Source organism: Juglans microcarpa x Juglans regia, chromosome 3D (genome assembly GCF_004785595.1).
Source record: "Juglans microcarpa x Juglans regia isolate MS1-56 chromosome 3D, Jm3101_v1.0, whole genome shotgun sequence".
Classification (NCBI taxonomy): domain Eukaryota; kingdom Viridiplantae; phylum Streptophyta; class Magnoliopsida; order Fagales; family Juglandaceae; genus Juglans; species Juglans microcarpa x Juglans regia.
The window spans coordinates 30,101,552-30,125,018 of record NC_054598.1 but is presented as its reverse complement, the minus strand read 5'-3'; the positions used below and the strand labels follow the sequence as shown (position 1 = coordinate 30,125,018).

The 23,467-nt window shown below is 35.2% G+C and overlaps 1 protein-coding gene and 1 long non-coding RNA gene across 2 annotated transcripts in view; one reads left to right on the top strand and one right to left on the bottom strand.

Annotated features, from left to right (window-relative positions):
• LOC121253869 (receptor-like protein EIX2) overlaps window positions 1–14,982 on the top strand; it is a 30,425-nt gene extending 15,443 nt beyond the window's left edge. The window contains exon 2 of the mRNA XM_041153798.1: window positions 12,119–14,982. Coding sequence (XP_041009732.1) covers window positions 12,119–14,585 — 2,467 coding nt within the window. The 3' untranslated portion in view covers window positions 14,586–14,982. The remainder of the gene's footprint in view (window positions 1–12,118) is intronic.
• Window positions 14,983–15,652: 670 nt separating this feature from the next.
• Window positions 15,653–22,337, bottom strand: LOC121253873. Its single transcript, XR_005938515.1, has 3 exons — window positions 22,326–22,337; window positions 21,594–21,600; window positions 15,653–15,797 (listed from the first exon to the last, which is right to left on the bottom strand). It is a non-coding gene; the product is annotated as an uncharacterized LOC121253873 (long non-coding RNA).
• Between the last annotated feature and the right edge of the window lie 1,130 nt (window positions 22,338–23,467).

The window sequence follows — 23,467 nt, the reverse complement described above, 5'->3', positions numbered from 1 at the left end:
TATGTCAAGCAGGTGTCTAGCAAACTCTCTGTATGAACTTCCGCTCGAGTGCTATATCAAGCGGGCGTCAAGCGAACTTTCTATGTGAGCTTCACTCCAGCGAGTGTAGAGCGAACTCTCTGTATGAGCTTCCGATCAAGCGCAAAGTCGAGTGAGTGTCGAGCAAACTCTTTGTATAAGCTTCACTCGAGCAAAGGATTGAGCGCAGGTTGAGCAAACTTTCTGTATGAAGCTTAGCTCAAGTCATGTTGTGCTGGTTTCGATCCCTTGTCATTTTATCAGTTTTCGTTAGCCACTCAACACTAAACAAGTTACAACACAATTTAACACAGGTTGTCACATGAATATGCGAACACACTCATTTTACATTAACAAAGTTGAAATAGATTTTTTTTAAAAAAAAAAAAAAAAAGAAATTGAAGATATTTGATTTAATTTTCAAAATCTAACAGTGTATAAAATAGAAGAAATTGATCTTCACACCAGTATTTACCGATTGATTTGAGGATTGAAATAATTAAGTTGGAAGAAGTTACAACGGGACTTGATCAACTTGTTAGCACTCGAATCGGTTTTGGAGAAGGTGTTGTTGATAAATTTAGTTATTGAGATCTCTTTTAAGTAAGAATCTACACATGCAATCGTGTTTTGCAGAGTTATTGAAAACCACTGTTTATTGGACGCACAATCTTCGCTGCTTTATGAACATATCACAAAGAAGTGCTTATAATTAATTTAGAATGCTATGCATATCATAACACTTACTAATAAAATCTATGGCAAAATAAAATGTTAGAATGTCTACTACTTCAAGATTTGAGAATATTAAGATGTTAGAACCAAGTAATGTTTAGTTATTGAGAGATGTCTAATGTTCAAAGTATCTAGAACTTGATGAATTTCATCAAAATCATGCAACAGTTGAGAGAGGCATTCAATGGTGCTGGGAACGAGTAATTGTTAGGTAATTTTAGAAACAGGCATGTGGCAGGCATGTGGCATTCTTATTCTATTATAAGATGTCATGTTAATTAAAACTTATATTTGCAGAAGTAATTTCAATTACAATACATCATATTGTGATAGGATGAGAGCAACATGCATGTCATCCGATGGAACTGAGAATAAGTAATTGCTAGATACTCCTGGAACACGAACATGTGGTACTCTCATCTTATTACAAGATGTCATGCAAATTAAGATCTATACTCGCGTAATTTCAATTACATATCATATTGTGATGTGATGGCATCCGAATTTCAGGAGTTTCTAATAATTTTATATTTGAGAAGTACGCCTTGTAAGACCATGTAGCTATTATTGAACAAAGAAAGTTGTTGGATGAAACTAGAAAGGTCTGAAGAAATTTATGGACCTAATTTATATCATAAAATCGGTTCTATAAGAGATGATTGTTCATTCCTTATAAACATGCCCAAGACCTTGTCCACCGGCAATGTGGGATATTCCTCAACACCCCCGTCACGTGCAGGATGGCCAATATTTTTTTCTGGTACTTGTCACGGGATTAGTAGTGTAGGTCTTCATTTATCCTGTGGTAGGCTCTGATATCATGAAAAAATTTATAGATCTAACTCATATCATAAAACTGGTTCTATAAAAGAGGATTGTTCATTCATTATAAATATGTCTAAGACCTTATCTATAGACAATGTGAATTATTCCTCAATAAGGTCAAGTACTACTTAATTGAGAGAAGAACAATGGACACAAGGAATGGGTCAAAGTTATAAACAGTTGGCATAAAGAAAAGCATAGCTGTGACAGATAAGGGAACGTATTCGTTAATTAGGAATTCAAGCAATTAAAGATGAGATAACCTTTCGATTGAGGTTGTCATTAATATTTAGAAAAAGACCTCAAATGTCAAGATGACCTAAGTTTGAGAGATTTCCTTCCTCTCTCGTTTTTTTTTGTTTTAATGTTTATTTATATATTTTTATACTATTCTTTTAATTTATTTTCACAACTGCTTTTTTATTTTCAGTTTTTGTTTTAATGATATGATTTGTCATGTAGAAGTAAAACGTCGAGTTGTGAACTTCTAATTGGCTGAGTGTGTGTTACTTCTATATGTGCAATTAACCCAGCATTAATTTAGATCCAAACCAATTACCATCTATAACCCAACACGTACGTACACTCCGTTAGATAGGCAATTTACTCATGATGAGAATGCCTAGTTTATGATGAGAAATAACCATTATCCAATGCATAACATGAATTCACTAAAATGAGAATGCCTATTCTTCAAATATAAAAAATAAAGATACTCATAGTGCCCACTAATTTTTTTTTGCAAAAAAAGAAAAAAAGAAAAACTATATTCCAAAACTCCAAAATGTAAAAAAATAATAATATATATATATATATATATATATATATATATATATATATATATATATATACTGAAGCATTGTAATTGTCATGGACAGCCATAAAAAGAATAGATATATATGCATTTTCACAATTATAGGATGGTGATGATCAATCTAAGATGTAGCTCTAGATAATTACAAAATATCCAACTGGACGTTGGGTTGAATACTGTAAATCAGAATCCTATGTTAGTACTAAATGCCATCCACCTCATCCTACTTCGAGTACTACTACCAATTTCAGAAACTAAATCCACAATGGACATGACAAACAAAAGTTAAAAGTGTTAAAATGTAATTAAAAATGAAAAGCCAGCATAAATGTTTGGTCTACACAAAAATTTTACGTAAAAAATTTACAAACTGACGTGACTTAATATGATCTATTATATAGCAAAACTATTTTTTTTTTTTTTTTTTTTAATGAAGTAGATCTGAAAACATTAAACCACATCATCGTATAGACTTTTATGTATAAGATTTCTGTACAGACTTAGCAGTACTTCTCGTAATGAAAACATATAGGACTTGGATATAAAAGTAACTTGAATAAAAACTAAATGTAAAAGCAGATATAATAAAAACAATTTTTTGGTGAGATGAGTTAATTTCTAGACATTCAAGAAAGTGTCCGACAATTGTTCTCATGTAATTACTTGAGGGAAGAAAAATGAATACAAAAAGTAGTTTTTTTTTTTTTAAATCAAACAATACAAAAAGTAGTTGGATGAAACATCAGGCACTTAATTGAGAGAAGAAAAATGACACAATAATTAATTAATTAGAGGAATAGACTGCAAAATTGAAATCTCAGAGTATGGGACCCCTACAAAAGCAGAGTACCCACGGTAAGACCAAATTACAGGACCAACGCAAAGACCAAACCAAAACAGAGGATGCACTACGGCTCCAACGGATTTCCAAATATTACAAAAAACAGGGCCCACGCTATCTAATACGTAAATATTGCATATTGAGCTTGTCCGTGCGAACAAGTCCACGGAGTTTCGTTGACAACTGCGTGATAGTGTGCCAAAATTTATCATGTCCCTGAGCACCATATTTTGCCAAGTAGTCAGCAGGGGCGTTCCCTTCCCGAAATACATGCTGGATTAAGTGTTGTCCTTCTCTTGTGAGTCTCAAAATTTCCTCCCAGAATTCCTCAAGATACCACACTCCACACTTATCACTGTTAACCAATCGAACCACCATCAAAGAATCTGATTCCACTACCACTCCCTGGATACTTCGTTCTTTACACAGCTTTAGCCCATGTAAAATGGCTTTAATTTCTGCTGATGTGCTGCTACTAATTCCCAGATTTTCAGAGAATGCAAAGACAACATTACCTTGATCATCTCGGAGGAGTCCTCCTGCACCCGAAGCCCCTGGGTTATTCAAACTGCATCCATCCGCGTTTAGCTTAAATTTTCCTTGCTGCGGCTTCATCCATCTAATCACTTGGATTTGTTTTGGTTTCACAGGGACCACTAAAATATTCAGTGCCCGCAAAGTCTCTTGATCCCCAATTGCAAGTTTCCGAAATTTTGAAGACTCTTTCACAGGGTCCATATTAACAAGTCCTTTCCCTCTCGAGGATTTCCAAGTTCTTCAATGATGGCCTCTATTTTTTCCACTCCCACTTACATAAATAATTTTAATTACAAGTTATATTGTGAAAGGATGAGAGTAGTAACACATAATCCGAACTTTAGGATCAAGTATCTAATAATTTTGCTTTGGAAAGTACTCCTTGGAAGACCATGTAGCCAGTACTCAAACGTTGAACAAAGACCAATCACTTATTTGATCAGAGAAGAAAAATAAACACAACGAATGGGTCTAAGCTTCTACATTTTAGTTCCCTACTTTTGGTTTAATGATATGATTTGTGTTTTAATTAAGTAAAAACGTCCACTTGTCATGAGCTTCTAAATGACTGAGTGTGTATTACTTATTTGCAACATGGCATTTTGGTTTAGTATATATCTTAGAATACGAAATGTAGGTATTATTAGCAGTTTAAACTATTTTCAATATCAGTACAACAAGAAGATCTCACTGTGTAAATATATATTAGTAGCCAAGGAAACGGAAAAAGAATTTCACTGATTAATACTCTCGTGATAATATATTAAAATCTTATACAAGAAATCTACATATTGACAAGACTTGACATGATCCATCAAATTATAAAACTGTTTTTATTACAAAATAAATCTTATGAATCAGGTTAAATCATATCAGCATGTAAATTTTGAATACAAAAAGTGGTTGGATGAAAAATGAAGCACTTAGCCTTGTTTAGATAATGAATTCATCTCAACTCATCTAATCATTACAATTTTTTCAAACTTTTAAACAAAATATAATAAATAATTTAATTTTTTTCAAATCTCAAAATAAAATAATATTAAAAAACTATATTCTAATAATATTTTATTCAACTTTCAACACTCATTTCAACTCAACTCACTATCCAAACCTCCCGACACATTAAATGGGGAATAATAGAATAAACATCGAATTCGCTTTTGTCCAAAAATTCTAACAAAAAGAGTTGAGATAATATCGAGAAAAATACCTCAAATGTCATGAAGACATTTTAATGGTTTCAATATTGTTCAAGTGGGAAATGGTCAAGGTTTGCATATCTCTAAAACTGCTCAATTCATCCACCTTTGTTCTTAACCAAGTCCTTTTAGTTCCTGAGATTCAAAAGAATTTTATATCTGTTCAACAATTTTGTATTGACAATAATGTCTATTTTGAATTTCACGCTCACTTCTTTCTTGTGAATGATTACTTGGGGAAGGTCCTTCATCAAGGACATCTCAGTGATGGCCTCTACAATTTCACCACCAAAATAAGTCTACCTCAAGCACACTCTAGTATTCGAGTTTTATTTCAAAATTGGCATCGTGGACTTGGCCATGCTTCTAGTCCCGCCGTTCACGATGTTCTCTCCACTTTCAACCTTCCAGTATCGAAAAATAAATTGCACAATGTGTGCCCTGATTGTCAAATGGCTAAAAGCCATAATTTGCCCTTTAAGTTATCTACTTTTGTTTCTTCAAAACCTTTGGATTTAATTTTTACTGATATTTGGGGACCTGCTTCCTTTGCTTCCACCACTGGTGCTAAATATTATGTGAGTTTTCTGGATGATTATTCCAAGTTTCTTTGGTTATTTCCTCTTAAACTAAAATCCGATGTGGAACAAGTTTTTCTTACTTTCCAAAAATATGTGGAAAACCATTTTAAAAGAAAAATCAAAGCCATCCAATCCGACTGGGGTGGCCAATATAGACGGTTAAACACATATTTTAAAAACACTGTCCTTAATCATCACCTAGCTTGCCCACATACGCATCAACAAAACGGTTCTATTGAGAGAAAATATCGACACATTGTCGAAGTTGGTTTAAGCATGTTAGCACATTCAAATCTCCAAATGATATATTGGGAAGATGCCTTTCAAACTGCAACTTATGTGATAAACAGGCTGCCAACACCTGTTTTAGCCCAAAAATCACCATTTGAGATGTTGTATAACTGTGTTCCAGATTACTCATTTATGCGTGTGTTCGGATGTGCATGTTGGCCTAACTTAAGGTCTTACAATCACAATTAGCTCAATTTCCACTCAAAAACATGCATTTTCATTGGCTTATCTTTTTCATCAAGGATACAAGTGTCTTGATCTCTCTATTGGTAAGGTTTATGTCTCAAGGCATGTCATTTTCGATGAAAATCTTTTCCCCTACACTTCCGAAAATAAACTCCAAAGCCCCGCTTCTCAAACTTCCAACTCCATCTTGCTTCCTCTGCAAATAAATTCTTCCCCATCGCCAAGTTTACAAGAATTGACACCTAATCCGATTTCCACAAGAATAGAATCTACACCTTTATGTTCAATTTCTGCAAGAACAGGTCATGGAACATCTACCCAGCCAACAACCCATGCACTCAACTCTGGTGATGCACCGCACGAGGATGAACAACCTGCTTCTACTAACACTCATTCCATGATCACCAGGCCAAAGAATCATATCCATAAGTCTCGGCAACTACATGATGGTTGTATTCGTTACCCTTTATCGAGAGCATTGATAACAGAAACTGTACCTCCAGCAATTGAGCCAACTTCTTACACTGAGGCCTCCAAATCAGCCCACTGGCGAGATGCTATGAATAACGAATTCACTGTCCTGCTCCAAAATGGCACTTGGTCTTTGGTGTCCCCATCGAATAACACCAACGTTGTGGGCTGTCGTTGGGTGTTTAAAAGAAATGTGGATGTGACCATTGAACGTTATAAAGCACGACTCATAGCCAAAGGCTTCCACCAACAAGAAGGAGTCAATTTTTCTGAAACTTTCAGTCCAATCATCAAACATACAACTATTTGGTTAGTGCTTTCTCTTGCCGTTTCTTATAATTGGCCTATAAAGCAATTGGATGTACAAAATGCATTCTTGCATGGTGACTTACAAGAGGATGTGTTCATGTCACAACCCCAAGGATATATTCATCCACAATATCCAACTCATGTGTGTAAATTACACAAGTCACTCTATGGATTGCGGCAAGCCCCAAGAGTATGGTTCTCCAAGCTCTCTGATAAACTCAAGTCTTTGGATTTTCATGAAAGTAAAGCTGAGACTTCTCTATTTATTTTTCGGAAACCAGCTATTATTATTTACATACTTGTATACGTGGATGATATTTTGATAACGGGCTCAAGCTCAGATGCAATCACTCGTGTGATTAACTGCTTGAAAGATGCTTTTGGTGTCAAAGACTTGGGTGCACTACATCTCTTCCTTGGCGTTGAGGCACTTCGGTGTACTGATAGACTTTACCTCACTCAACGCAAGTATATTGTTGATTTACTCAATGGACAAACATGGACAAAGCCAAGGCTTGCACAAGTCCCATGGCCTCTAGTTGTTGTCTTACTTCCAACGATGGCCATCCTTTTAAAGATAGAAGTCCCTACAGAAGCATCATAGGTAGTATGCAATACTTATCATTCACAAAGCCTGATTTAGCCTTTGTAGTACATAAAGCCAGTAAATTTATGCATCGACCTCTTGATACACATTGGATGGCAGTTAAGCACATATTGAGCTATCTTAAACACTCGGTGTCTACTGGTCTATACATCACCAAAGCTGCTGATATGAGATTGCAAGCTTACTCAGATTCTGATTGGGCTGCTGATCGAGATGACCGACGATCTGTTGGTGCTTTTTGTGTCTACATGGGCTGCAATTTAATCTATTGGAGTTGCAAACAGCAACCTACAATTGCTTGCTAGAAGCAGTACTGAGGTTGAATACAAGGCGCTAGCAAACACAGCAGCTGAGCTCACTTGAATAAAATCTCTTCTACTTGAACTTGGTCTTCCTAAAAAATAACCACTAGTTCTTGGGTGTGATAATATTGGCGCCACTTACCTCATATCAAATCCGACATTTCATGCACGAACTAAGCACATATAAATTGATTTCCAGTTCGTAAGAGACCAAGTTCTAAATAAACACTTGGTGGTTCAATTTATCTCAAGCTGAGATCAGTTAGCAGATGCACTTACCAGGCCATTAACTCCATTAAAGTTCAAACATGTCCAACAAAATTTGCATGTCTGTGAACTACCCTTCAGATTGAGAGGGCGTGTAGAGAATCAAGTTAGTATAACTGAATTCAAGGCTGAAGATATTGAAGATCAGAATTTCGATTCAGTTATGATAATAGTGTGTAGCTGTAATCCTGCTGTAATCCTTTTAGTTCAATTGTTTACGTAAATATAGGGATCAGTTGTAATACTCTTGTGAGGTAAAGTCCATCAGTACACCGAAGTGCCTAAACACCAAGGAAGAAATGTAGTGCACCCAAGTCTTTGACAGCAAAAGCATCTTTCAAGCAGTTAATCACACGAGTGATTGCATCTGAGCTTGAGCCTATTATCAAAATGTCATCCACATATATAAGTATGTAAATAATAATAGCTGGTTTCTAAAAAATAAATAGAGAAGTATCAGCTTTACTTTCATGAAAATCCAAAGACTTGAGTTTATCCGAGAGCTTGGAACACCATGTTCTTGGGGCTTGCCGCAATCCACAGAGTGACTTGTGTAATTTACACATGAGTTGTATATTCATGGAAGACATTTAGACATTGGTCTTTTGATGGCTATACTGATACCATGTACAAAAATTGAATCTTCTGTTTTTCATTGATCTCATATAATCTATACATCAACATATATATAAGAGTATTAAAACTAATCCCTATATTTACGTAAACAATTGAACTAAAAGGATTACAGCTACACACTATTATCATAATTGAATCGTAGGATCGAGTCTTCCTCATTTGTTGGGCTCCTGATTTGTTGTTGAGATTTCACCTCTGCTGCTGTAATTTCGGTCATTACTATTGCTGCATATCTCTACATTTTGATCTTCAATATCTTCAGCCTTGAATTCAGTTATACTGACTTGATTCTCTACACTCTCCTACATCTTCAACTTGTAAGCATCTCAAGGACCCATTAATTTTTAGTTCTTGGATTAGATTATGAAGGAAAGAGTTAATGAATGAATTTGGAGGATAGAGTTATGATTTGTGTGCTGTGGAAATATTTGTGTGATTGGAATGAGGTTTATTGTTTGGTGAACTTTTGTAACGTTATTGTAACTCTACGGTTTCAATTCGAAACCCTAAATTAGTTTAGGGATTCGAATTGAATCCCTAGATGATTTTAGGGTGTCGATTCGCTCTCTGTCACTAGAGACCCAAATCCATCTCCTGTCACTTGGACGAGGGGTCCGTCCCTGGAGGTGCAGGGCCGGATCCTAGGGCAAACCTCGTCCCCAGCTAGGGTGCAAGCAGGGTGTGGGATGCAGCAGCTCCCACCCTAGGGTTATAATCAAGCTGAGTCGAGCAGATCTTTGGCTTGCTGAGCTCGGCTCGACTCAAAATACTCGAGCTCGAGCTCGAGCCCAAACTCGAGATTTTTATTTATATATTCTTTGTTCGAGCTCGACTCAATCAGCTAAACTCCCAACTCAAGCTCGAATTGTTTTTTTTTTTAACTTTTTGAATAAGATTTAATAATTAATAAATTTGATAAATAAAAAAATAAAAAATAAAATATTAAATTTGTACAACTAACAAGTAGAATCTTTATGTTCTAAGATTTTAAAAATTTATAAATAATTAATATCTAACTAGTTGATATATATCCATAATAACAATATTGTATGCCTACATATATTATTAATACATACACATAATATGATAGCATATATCTATTTCATATATGATTTTCATATACTAGTATATGAAATTATTAAATCTTATCAACTAATTATTGTACAAATTACAAAATATAGCTATAAAGTATATTCAATATATAGACATAAGTAATTAGGTTATGTATTGTATATTTAGTTATAAAATTGCTATTGTACTTATATTATTAGCTAATACATATATCTATGCATAAATACATATGTGTATGTATATATTTATTAATATATGAATGAGTTTTAATTGAGTCGAGCTAACGAGTCGACTTGAGCATAAATGAGCAAGTTCTAACGATTATTATTCAAGTCGAGTTAAGTTTTATCGAGTATGTGTCATTTACTAATCGAGCGGATATCTACTTTTATGGATGAGTTTTTTTTTTTTTTTTTTTTTTTTTTTTTTTTTTTTTTTTTTTAACGAATCAAATTAGACTCGAGTTTAACCGACTACCGACCGGATGACGAGTACAGCAGAGCCGGCTCTTCCATAAGGCCACTTAGGCAATTGCCCAAGGCCCCTAATAGAAGAAGGCTCCTTAAAAAAAATATATAAAGTAAAATTTTTAAAAAAAATATATATCCAATAAAAAATTTTAATTAACTCAATGAGAATGAGAATATAAACAAGATCAAATAAATATTATATCATTATTAGTTTTTAAAAGTATCACATATAATAATTATTTTACCTATTTTCCTTTTAAGATTACACTTTTCTTTTTTCATTATTAGTTTAATATATAATTAATGTGAAAATTATAAATAGAAAATTTTAATTTTTCAGTGTTCATAAAAAGTTTTTGTATAATCCTTTGAAGAGGCAAGGGCCTACTTTTTTTTTAAATGTGTAAGTTGTTTATAGAACTTTATTGACAATAAAGATTATAATTATGTCTAAGAGTTTAAATTAAGTACTTGTAAAATGAGATTTGATAAAATTATCTCTAATTTCTAATAAAGTCAGTTATTAATTGAAGATGTGATATAAAATCTTAATCAATAATTTTACTTTACAAAATGATAAAAATTATTTTTAAATAAAAATATAATATAAATTTATTTAATTTTACTTAAAAAAAAAAAAAATCTCACTCAAAATTTTAACCTTTAAGCCCCGGAATATATTGAGCCGGCCCTGAGTACAGCCCTACCCCCTCTCCGTAGTTGATGGGAGTAACGCGTGTCAAGGTTTAGCTAGATATTAAAGTTTGAAATAGACATCAATCTGAATGTGTCCCCTGATATTTATTTCAAAGAAAATAATTGAGCTTATCTGCTTATGTGACACTGAGATTGACTCGGCCAAACCGATTAAATTCGAGTGAATTATGAATTTATGAGAGACCCATCGGCCTTCCCCATCCATCGACGACTCATATATGCATTCACATGCACCAATGTGAATACATGAATGGAAATTTGGAATAAAAATATAAATACAAAAATTATTTCTGTAATTAATTAATAATGTTCAATTCGTTCTCTAGTACTCTAGCTAAATTATCAATCATTTTGTAATAATAAGAGTTATTTACTCTCGATAAAATATTTAATATGCATATCCATACATGATCATGTGCATCAAAGCTTTCACATGACCTGGAATTAGCACATGAAGCACAATTGAAGGACTAATGTTGTGAACTACGTATGACAAAATAACAAAAACAAAATCATCCAAACAAAAAAAAAAAAAAAAAAAAAAAAGAGCTTAATATATAAAAGAATCCTGAAACCTATTTAAGAGAGAGAGAGAGAGAGAGAGAGAGAGGGGGGGGGGGGGGGGGGGGAGAGAGAGAGGGCTGAATATAAGAATATTCCTGAAGGGTCAAACGCCATATTATAATGTTAGAAGGACACTCACCGAAGCATTAATTCTCGGTTTCAAAATAATTTTCTATTCGGGCTCCACACGTACGCGCGTTTTCATATTTTCATTATCATGGGAAAATTCAGACTCAGAAAACCAGTCTATATATAATATGTGTGTGTGTGTGTGAAAGAATACCATTAAGATTAATATTTCTGTGTTTCGACTTGTATGTCTTGTGATTGCTTCAAAGAGAGTGCAAAATAATGGGTAGTAGTCACCTCCAATTTTTGCTTCTACTTGGACTCTTATCGTATGGGTTTAGCTTGAATTTGCTTGATTATGATGTCCGATGCAAAGAGGAAGAAAGCCAAGCACTCCTCCAATTCAAACAACACCTTGTCGATGATTCCCATATGTTGTCTTCTTGGGATAGTCACGAAGATTGTTGCAAGTGGAACGGAATTCGCTGCAGTAACAAAACAGGTCGGGTCGTCAAGGTTGATCTCCGGGCAGATTTGTCTGCTGAACCACTACCTAAATCTGTAGCAGGTGAGATAAGCTCTTCATTACTTGGACTGGACTTAAGTTTCAACAATTTTCCTGGGGAACCCTTTCCAAATTTCGTTGGTTCGCTCACTAAATTACGATATCTCAATCTTTCAAGAACTTATATTGCTGGAACCATTCCACAACAACTAGGAAATCTCTCGGGCTTGATTTCTCTTGATCTAAGTGGGAATATGGATTTGATTGAGTTACATAATCTCGATTGGCTAATTCATCTTTCATCTTTAACACACTTGGACATGAGCTTTGTAAACCTCAGCCAGGTACTCAATTGGCAAAATAAGGTTAGCATGCTCCCTACTTTGACAGACTTAAGTCTAAGTTTTTGCAGTCTCTCCACAACGATTCCTCCTTTTCTGTCCAATGCTAATTCGTCGTCGCAACTTCTATTCCTTGATCTCTCGTTCAATGATTATCTCAACTGCTCCATATTTCCTTGGTTGTTCAACTCCACTACAAGCCTTGTTGGTCTTGACCTCTCTTATTCTGGGTTACGATGCTCCATTCCAGACACCTTTGGCAGCATGGATTCTCTTTGCAGTCTAGATCTTGATAGCAATAGCTTTGATGGCGGCATTCCAAAATCGATTTGGAATTTATGCAACTTAAACTCATTGTCTCTCACTAATAATAATCTCAGTGGACACCTTTATAATGGATTTATGAGTAATGTGTCTGGTTGTTTGGGAAGCTCTTTGAAGGTTTTGCTATTAGACGAGAATAGATTCACAGGGCCATTGCCTGAGAGCATTGGAAACTTTTCCAATCTTGAGATTTTAAATTTACAACAGAACAAATTCACGGGGCCATTGCCTAAGAGTATTGGAAACTTGTACAATCTCAAGGCTTTAAGATTACAACAGAATAATTTCACAGGGCCTTTGCCTGAGAGTATTAGTAACTTATCTAATCTAGAGGTCTTGAACGCTGCTGACAATTCTCTTGAAGGGGTGATCTCTGAGGTTCATTTTTCAAATCTCTTCAAATTACGAAAATTATATTTAGGATCAAATTCTCTGAATTTAAGCCTCAACAACGATTGGGTTCCCCCTTTCCAACTGGATATTATGCTTTTGAGTTCTTGCACAATGGGACCAACTTTCCCAAAATGGCTTCGAAGTCAAAAGAATTTATCTAGGCTTGATATATCCCATGCCCAGATTTCTGATAGTGTCCCAGCTTGGTTTTGGGACTTCACACCGGGGCTAGAGTCTTTATGTTTGTCTCACAACAAGCTACATGGGGAATTGCCAGATTTATCATCATCCAGACAAGGTATTTTTGGCAGAATAGATCTCAGCTCCAACATTTTTGAGGGTTCAATACCACATTTTAATTCAAATGTGACATTACTAGACCTATCGAACAATAGGTTTTCTGGGCCAATTTCCTTCTTATGTGACTCGAGAGTGATTTCATTGACCAGCTTAATCCTCTCAAACAATACCCTGTCTGGAGAGCTTCCGGATTGCTGGATGTATTTTCAAGAGTTGGCTATTCTTGACTTGGCCAACAACAACTTCTATGGGAAAATACCTAGCTCGATGGGCTCCTTAGTCTCAGTTAAATTTTTACATTTAAGCAACAATAGATTTGTTGGAAACTTTCCACTGTCCCTTCAGAATTGCAGCCAGTTGAAAACCATTCACGTGGGAGAAAATAATTTGTCAGGAAAGATACCTTCGTGGCTAGGTGATAGCCTACCCGATTTGGTTATTCTTATCCTACGATCAAATCAATTTTATGGAAGTTTGCCTTTAACCTTATGTCATCTATCAAATATCCGACTCTTGGATCTTTCTTTGAACAAGATTGAGGGAACTATTCCTGAGTGTATCAACAATTTGACTGCAATGTCTCAGAAAGAGAGTTCAGGCCTAATTGATTACTACGGGTTTCTTACATATTTCAAGGATCATGCATCATTTGTATGGAAAGGAAAGGAGTCTGTGTTCCAAACTTCATTGCTACTTGCAAAGATTATTGATCTTTCAAGCAATATATTACACGGAAAAGTCCCGGAAGGAATTACTAGTCTTATGGAGTTGGTTGCCTTGAATTTATCGAGGAACCATTTAACTGGGTTAATAACTCCGAAGATCGGTCTACTGCAACATTTGGAATCTCTTGATTTATCTAGAAACCAGCTTCATGGTGAAATCCCAGCGAGTCTTTCCGACATTAGTTTTCTTAGTCATTTGGACTTGTCGAATAACAACTTATCGGGCAGGATTCCAACAGGAACTCAACTCCAGTTACTCAATGCTTCTGCCTTTATAGGCAATCCTGAACTATGTGGCCCTCCACTTCCAAACAAGTGTGATCCAGGAGATTTTCATCCAGATTACACAAACAGTACCAGAGCGCACAAGACTGACGACATACAGACAAATGATGAAGATGGTTTTATAACTCAAGGATTTTTTGTTGCTACAACCCTTGGATTCATTGTAGGGTTCTGGGAGTGTGTTGTACTTTATTGCTAAACCTAAAGTACATAAAGATGCGTCTCGCTTCCAATGCTCGAGCGATGTTGAGATATATAAGCTCTGCATGACAGTAACTTTATGCATGCGCACGTTACAAAGTTGGATCAAGAAACTTCATGGTAAGAGTCCTCTCCCTATATATGATATTAATATAATCATGTTCAAACATTAGGTTATCTCAAGTATTTTAGTACCACACAATATGAATATATATATATATATGTATAGAAATGTAATAGTACGTACGAATTTACCATATATAGTCATCTTAAATTCGCATCCATGCATTTAAATATATGTTAAAAATGTCATCTATTAATTAAGCATTAGCATTGGTTTCATCAAAGCAATCTTCAAAATTTGATGAAAAAGTACATGCTTATTTTCCATAAATCCAAAATCTCTCTAGCCATAATATTACATTCGATTAGTCAAAATAATATATAATATTTTTTTTAATAATAATATTTTTTTTTCATATTTTGTAATTACACTAACTATATGTTAATTAATAATAATATTTCTTCCTTCACATATTTCGCAACTAAACACAAAAATGAAAGTGAAAGGACGTTTGGTAGAAGTGAAAACTATGAAAAATGAAAGCTGAAAAGCAAAGCAGTTGAGATAATTTTTACAATAAAATATTACTTTTGAAGTTGAATAATATATATTCAAATTTAAAGATATACTTAAAGTTATTGGGGTTCATAGTTCAAGATTTTACTTTTTGAAGAAGCCAATGTAAATCATTTTATCTACATTTCTTCAAATTTTGAAGATGCATGAAGAAGCCAATGCTAGTGCTCTCAGTGTCTTCGTAATTTGGTTGGTCATGTCTCCCTCCATAACCCTCCCGGCCAAGACACCTAGCTCTCACACTTCTGTAAAAAAATGTTTCCATTTTCCAATATTACCACGATCTCCCAACAAAAACTATAATACTGACATTAGCATTCACAATATTCGGAGTTTAGTTTTTGCCTATTATTTTGTTGAGTTTTGCATTCACAATTTCATGACTTGTCTCTAAAATTAGAGTATAATTGTTTTAGTCCTCTCTTTCCATTTGTCCGGCCCTCTGTTTAATTTCTAATTACAAGTATTGATTAGTGATGTTTCTATCAAACTAATACTAATTGATGTTTCTTAATTACCAGGGATCCAGCAGGAGATGTTTCATCATTTCAATAAATTACTAGTAATTCCCTAAAAGATCGTTAATCTTTTATTCCCAAAAACAAAAACAAAAAGAAAAATATTTTTAGTTATTAATGAAATTATTTGTAATAAGGAGTTGTATTATTATATTATTTGGGGTGAAGTCGATGATTGGCCTAATTCTGTACTTTCTCTTGTGAAAAATAAAGAGTTGAGAGTTTAAATTTATACGGTAATGGGTGGACTTGCACACTCTACTATTGAACAAAATGGGTGATTTAATTAATTATTGATGGAAAAATGAAATTTCAACTAACTGAGTCATATATATGAAAATCATGTAGAATGTAAAGAAGGAGAATAATATATATAGACACACGCAAAATAATATAATGAGAAATGATAAAACAACAATCCCTTTATAATTTTTCAACAACCTTCAAATGAAATAATATTTTTTTAAATATTTGTTTATTTTAAAAACAATGGAATCGTGTCTTTCAATCTGATGCTGAAACCAGACGTACGGCGCCCACCTTCATTCCACGATGAAATTCTTTTACCCCATAGAAAAACAATGCAAATTCAGTGAACGAAATACTTATCATTGATTTTTTAAACGAGATATTTAGTATTCATGTTTGTTGTCTGTAACCAAGTTCGGTATAAGCTTGGAAAAGAGTGCCTATATATCCATATTTTTGCTGTAAATTGCAATATTGTTTATATACTACCAATATGGTCATCAGTGATAGGTCTAGTGCAAACGTAAGTGAAAACACTCAAGAAAATATCCTCTTCGGGTGAGAATGTACCACAATTTTACTGGAATAATTTTTTTGCCTTTTCATTGATAATCCATGGCTGCTTAAATAGCAGACCATATTCATAAAACTGAAAAACAGAGTATGCTGAAAATAGAGGAACAACCTAAGGCCACTACTAGTTATAACCGACGTCTAACAACTGAAATAATAGAAATAGACTCCACGTACTAACTGAAAGGAAATGCAACAGAAAGATAACATCAAGCATAAATTCTCCAGTTGCTATGACCCAGTCCATGCACACATGCACATCACTCCCATGCACCATGTCTTTACGTTCCGTTTGCATCTCCCGTCTAACCTCCTCCCGGATTTGGTTTGAACCCTCTAGCTGAACGTTGTGGCTTATCAATCGGTCTCAAATGTTATGGGATCAATAAACTCCTACATTAATATGTGGACGATTGACGTGAAAAGTAGCCTTTTAAAAAAAAAAAAAAAAACCAACGCATTATTATACGCTTACAACTTTTTATAAGTTTGAGATCATGGTCATAAAATAAGTGATTTGTATAGTTTCTCATAGTCTCTTGTATCTTTCAATACAATGGAAGTTAATGACCCTTTTGCCTAGAGAATATAATGCCTTTGGAGTCCCCAGTGAAGGTAGAAAAAACATTCTGAGAGCCCCCCCTGATATCTATATGGAGGTGTCCTTTTATTAAGGCCTTTGGAGTGGTTGATCTACTACCAACTTTATGCCACTTTTACCTTTACGTGTCTGACTTAACTCCATGTACTTTAGCTCTTGTCTTGTCTTGTATTTTCCTTCTTTTTCTCCTACTTTTGAAGAGAGTCACCCAATGGGTTGGGCTTAGCACATTTTATCCCTAAGAGTGTGGCTGCAATTGCTAAGGCTGACTTGTTTAACAATAAAGCGAGGGAATCTTCCAATTAATTAAAATAGAGATAGTTCGTGAAAATTGCTCGAAGATAAATACTGGAAACTTGTCGCAAGTTTTTTCTTGCTTTGCAATTCAACGAGGATCACAAAAGAGGGACCTCGCGAAGATATGGAAATTGCAGCAAAAGTTTTAGGGCATGTGTGATGTCCCCAAATTTCCACTTGGGATTGGACGGACATCTGAAGCGTCGGGACATGCAACACAAGGTTACCTACACCCGTTCATGACAATTTAAAATGTAATGTTCCTAACATGCATCTAGTATTATGCAATATTCACAGTGGATAAATTCTTTTTCTTTAGCAATACTATGCACAACACTGAAAATATCCAAAATATTTAAAACATACTTCATATAAAAGGATATACTAAACAATTGAGATCATAATGCTAGTCCAAAATGGCTATGATCAAAAGAGTACTGGAATTACAACTCCATGGTATAAGTAGTAATTTAAGTTAACTACTATATTAACATTGACGCACACCGTCATCCAATCAACCGTGTCCAGTTGGTTGAATCCTGATTCTCCTTTAGGTCCTGTAATAAAATCTACCATTCAAGAGGAATGGTAGTTGAGACTATCACAGTGAGATTTGATTACAAATCGCAGCAAGTTAATAGAAAATCTCAATACAAGTTAATGATGCATGCATGGCAATAGAAGCATGAATGCATAATCAAAGTTATAAGTAATCAAAGCATAACTTGATATACAACATAACATAACAGACATAACTTAAACTGAAGCTTGAATTGAACTTGACTTGCTTAAATTGAACTAGACTTAAACTGAGGCTTGACTTGACATGAACTTGATCTGAGACTTAACTTAACATGAATTTGATCTAAAATTTGACTTGACATGAACTTGGAATCTTGTTCTTTAACTTACTATACTTAACTTGATGATTATACTACTGTTGATTTTACTCCTTCACAATAGTACTCGGTAACTCATGGCCTTGACCATAGTACCAGGCAGTGCCTATCATCCTTGATCGTAGTATAATTTAACAGATATACCCTTTAGTAGTATGGCAGATTTTACTCCTTCACTGTGGTACTCGGCAGCGCATAAGCCTTGACCAGAATACCAAGCAGCACATACCATCCTTAACCGTAGTACAACTTAACTGATAACATGAACTTAACTAGACATGATTGTTCTCGAAATACATAAATTGTATTCGAGACAAAACGTGACTCGAATACGAAAGGATAGAAGTCTTGACGTAAGACAACATGACTTGAACGTAACTCCAAAGATACAACTTACTTGAGAAAGAAGCATTTCGAAACATGACAAAACATATAACAAACAATATTTCGTAACATAACATAACATATAACAAACTACATATTTATCATGATATGGTTGCTATAGTGAATATTGCATGACGTGACATACATGTAACAGATGGAATACTTAACAAGACGTACTTGCAATGTATAGTAATACGTGACAGAATATCTTGTATAACAAATGAACAAACCGTGACAGAATAAATTCTGTGTGACAGATGAATATGTAATGATTTGGCATGGCACATAAGATATACATACATACACTGTAATTCCCTTACTTATCACCATACACATTAAACTGATAGTAAGTTAAAAGCTAACTTACCTCAACCTCCGCGTTTCTTTTGAAGACTCAAGCGCTATCACGAGTAACTGAAAGTAGTCATTTTTAAAAGTTAGAACTTAATCACTAACCATTAGAAATATAGAAAAATGCTAGCTTAGAGAAAAATTACCATTTTACCCTCTACATGTGGTAAAATAAAATTTTTACCCCTAACTTAAGAAATTTACATCCTAACTTCAAAAATCACCAAAATTTATATACGTCATGTAAATTTTATCCTAAACTTAAATATCAAATCAGAAAAATTTAATACTAAACACAACCATAAAAACTCTATAGGGGCTAAAACATGCATAGGCTTTTTTTCCTTATTTTTGTTGCAATTCCCTTCATTTCAAAACTCAAGATCAAACCAACTTTTTGCAACAAAGATCTTCCTATCTTAAGTTTAAAAACTTACTTAAACATCCACTAAAATAAATTTTAATCATCACCACCAAACTTTTTAGTAAAAAGATCCAAATTGTTTAACCAAAAACAAACCCTTAAATCACAAGTTTTGACCTTATTCAAAACATCTCCAAGAATTCTAAAAATTTCAAATATAACATCTAATATATTCACAACATCATCCTAAGATCAACCATGATTTAAATCATCAAACAAAAGTCATCAAAAATCACAAAAAAATACTTGGAGTTTTCAATTCTACACTTAGTTCAAAAACAAAAACTTTTCCTTAACTAGCTTTGATCAATCTCTTGATCCATGGCTTAAAAAGATGAGATGTTCAAACTAAAACATCACATGGTTTAAAAATGTGTGATAAAGAAGATCCAACCATCAAACTTAAAATCACATGGCTAAAAATCAATAAAACATGGATCGAACCCAAAAACATCAAATCTTAGGCCTAACTGAAATCCTCTTGCACAGAAAAATCATATCTTTGGAACAAATACTAAATATCTTCAAAACAACATCCTAAAATGCATATAATGGACTTAGGATCATCAAATAAAAATATCAAAGCCTTTGGAGTAAGATTAAACCATGAAATATTCAAATTTTGTCAAAACAGAAACTGTTTTTTCACTTCTAGTTTCTAAGTTTCTATATCTAAGAAAAGCTTTCATCAAAATCTCTATTCATGCAATAAATCCACAATGAAAATTCATAAACACATGTTAACAACACTCTATAAAATTTTTGGACCAAGATATGCCCATTAGTTTGGTCAAAAATTTCAAAATATAATGCATTCCCCAATTTAACGCCCATAATGACTTTTCCATGGCTAAAGAAGAACAACTTTCATGAATGAGTCATTGTGATAAAATACATACAAAGGGTCACAAATGACCATGCCAAATGACTCAGAAAACTTCCCGAGTGAGCTACTAAGTGTTTCTCTCTATGAATGGGGATGAGAAGTGATGAAATGAAATGAAAGGTGCCTTGTATGCCTCTAGACTTCTGGAGGGTGAGGTATAGGCTTGAATGACCTTTGAAGGATGGTGCTTAGGTCACAAAAAGGCAAGAATAGTGGAGGGGGAGTGGGTTGTTGTTGTTGTTGCTTCCTTCTAGAAGGGGTGTGATGAGGTGACTTTTTTCCCTTCACATCATGCACGAAATTGGGATGTCATGAGCAATGGATGGTCAGCCATGGATGAGTACTTTCTCAAGAAATTTTACCAAGGTGGCCAAAATTAGTTGGCTTTTGTGGGCCCCAACCAAGTGGACTTCAATTGGGGTTTAAAGAGGGCTGGTTTGGTTAGGGATTGAGATGTTAACAAGCTCAAATTCAATTTTTCTTGACCCAATCAAAATTTCAAGGTTTAAAGGGTTGGATAATGATATCATAACATGAATTGGAAGAATTTATAGCATGTGGAAGTGATTTAATCAAATAATTAAACACAATGCTGGAAATTGGATCAAATAAGGTTTGGAGACCAACTTTATGGTTTGGAGAAACCGTTCAGGGTTTCGGTTTGAACCAAGTTTTTGGGGTTTCAATTGGATTTTAACCATTTAGGATTTTACTAGGAATGAAACCTTCTTTGGTCTAGCACAAAATAGTTGATCATATGAAAAAAGAATAGGGTTTCGCTTAGGTGGCATGATCTCACACCTTGATTCCTTCTTAAATCCAACTCATGGTTCCTCTTTGTACCAAGTGTCCAATACTATTCACCATGTGTCTAAATAAAACTTCTCTAATCTAATTTGGACATTCCACACTGTGATTTTGAAAATACTATACTAAATGCTATTGTAGATGTTATTATTCACTATGGGAAAGTAAAACATAAACTTTACATTGTAAAATTCTCAACATTCATACAAACCTAACTATGCAATTCGTTTATTTAAATTAAATCCCGAAGTACCTCGAATAAGCAAAATGCATTTTTGAACTAGAGTTTCATCCGAAAATTGAAAATGACATTATTGCACTATAAAATCTTAAATAATCAACTGAGTCTAATGTCGTAGACTATAACTCAATTTGACACTTTAGCTATATCAAATAAATAAAATCACACTTATCACGCCATAGTGAGTGATAACTCTCATTATGCTAACAGACTAAAACCTATGCGATTGGTTGAATTGTGAAAACTTACGGCGTTTTCACGAGGTTCCTAAAGTCTAGAAATTTCACCATTGAATTTCTAGCGGGCTATTACAGGATAAATCTTTAGGAGGCTTCTTCGTACGGATGTACACATGATGATCGAGTACACTGATGGTTGCGTGTGATCGTTTAGTAATTCTAGTATTTTCATCCCCATTCTTTCCGTCATTAATGGATTTTCTTCCCGTTGAGGGGATTTATTGCTTGAAAGTTAGAGTGTGTTTGTTGTAACCCTTAATAGGTCAGTGAGCTTGTCGACTTTCTAGGTCCATCTGAGGTAGTTGTTAAGCCCAACAACTCGTTCGATAAGGTAACACACGCGAGGTAGTTGTGGCGGTTGTAGGCCCATTCTCGGAGGTAACCTGCTGGCTAGGATTATGGCACGAGTGTTAGCCTCAATCGCCAGGATCGGTGTGAGTATTGGCCTGATCACAAGTGCATTTCCAACAGCCAACATTGCTAAAGGAGATGCTTGAATGCTCATTACGGTAGCCTAACCCTAATCGCATGCGCATTGTTAGCCATCGTCACCCTGAAGGATACGAGTGTTGGCCCCAATCACATGCCACTGCCAATACTCGACTTTGCTGAAGGACAAGCAGCTCAACTACTCATCAAGTGAGGCTAAACTCCACCACATTTTCATTTTTAGCCAATGTCCCCTTAAGGGTTGCGAGTGTTGGCATGCTACTTGGCGAGAGATGTACTCTATCGCACTATGTCGGTAAATGTACTCGATTGTGCTACTCTGGCAGGATATGTACTCGACCATGCTGCTCCTATGAGGCATGTACTCTATTGCATTGCAGCCAGGGGAGCAATGCTACATTGTGTTGCCACAGTGGGAGGCAGTACTCAAATGTCGTACTCTTTCTGAAGACGTACTTGACCGCACTGCTGCGGTAGGAGAACTACTCGATTACACTACTACGGGAAGAGTGATGCTCCACCACACCAATGCAGCAATAGATTACTTGGTCGAGCTACTCTGGAGGGAGATGTACCTGATCGCCCAATTTTGGCACAGCTGCACTAGATTGCGCTGCTCATGTAGGAGATGTAGTCAACCACGCTACTCCCACAGGAAACATACTCGATAATGCTACTATGAGGGGAGCAATGCTCCACTATACAGTTGTGCCAGGATATGTACCCAACCATGCTACCGTAGAGGGAGCGATGCTCCACTACACTGTTGCACTAGGAGATGTACTCGACTGTGTTACTCTAGCGAGACATGTACTCAACCGCGCCACTATGGTGGGAGATGTACTCTACCACGCTGCTCCTACGAGAGACATACTAGATTGCATTGATTCAATGGGAGATATACTCAACCGTATTGTTGCGAACGGAAAGATGCTCCACAACACCGCTATGGTGAGAAATGTACTCGATGGCGTCGCTGTAGGGGGAGCAATACTCCACCACTACTGCGGGAGATGTACTCAACTAGGCTACTCTGGAGGGACATGTACTCGACCGCACTTCTCTAGCAGGAATGCACTCGTCTGCCCTACTGCATCGGGAGTTATACTCGACTATACTACTTTGGCAGGACATGTACTCGACCGTACTACTACGAAGGGAGATGTACTCGATCGCGCTACTACTGCGAGAGACATACTCGACCACTACACTGCTGTTGTGGGAGATGTAGTTAACTGGGCTACTTTGGCGGGAGATGTACTTGACAGCGCTTCACTAACAAGAGATGTATTTGACCACGCTCTTCTTGCGAGAGATATAC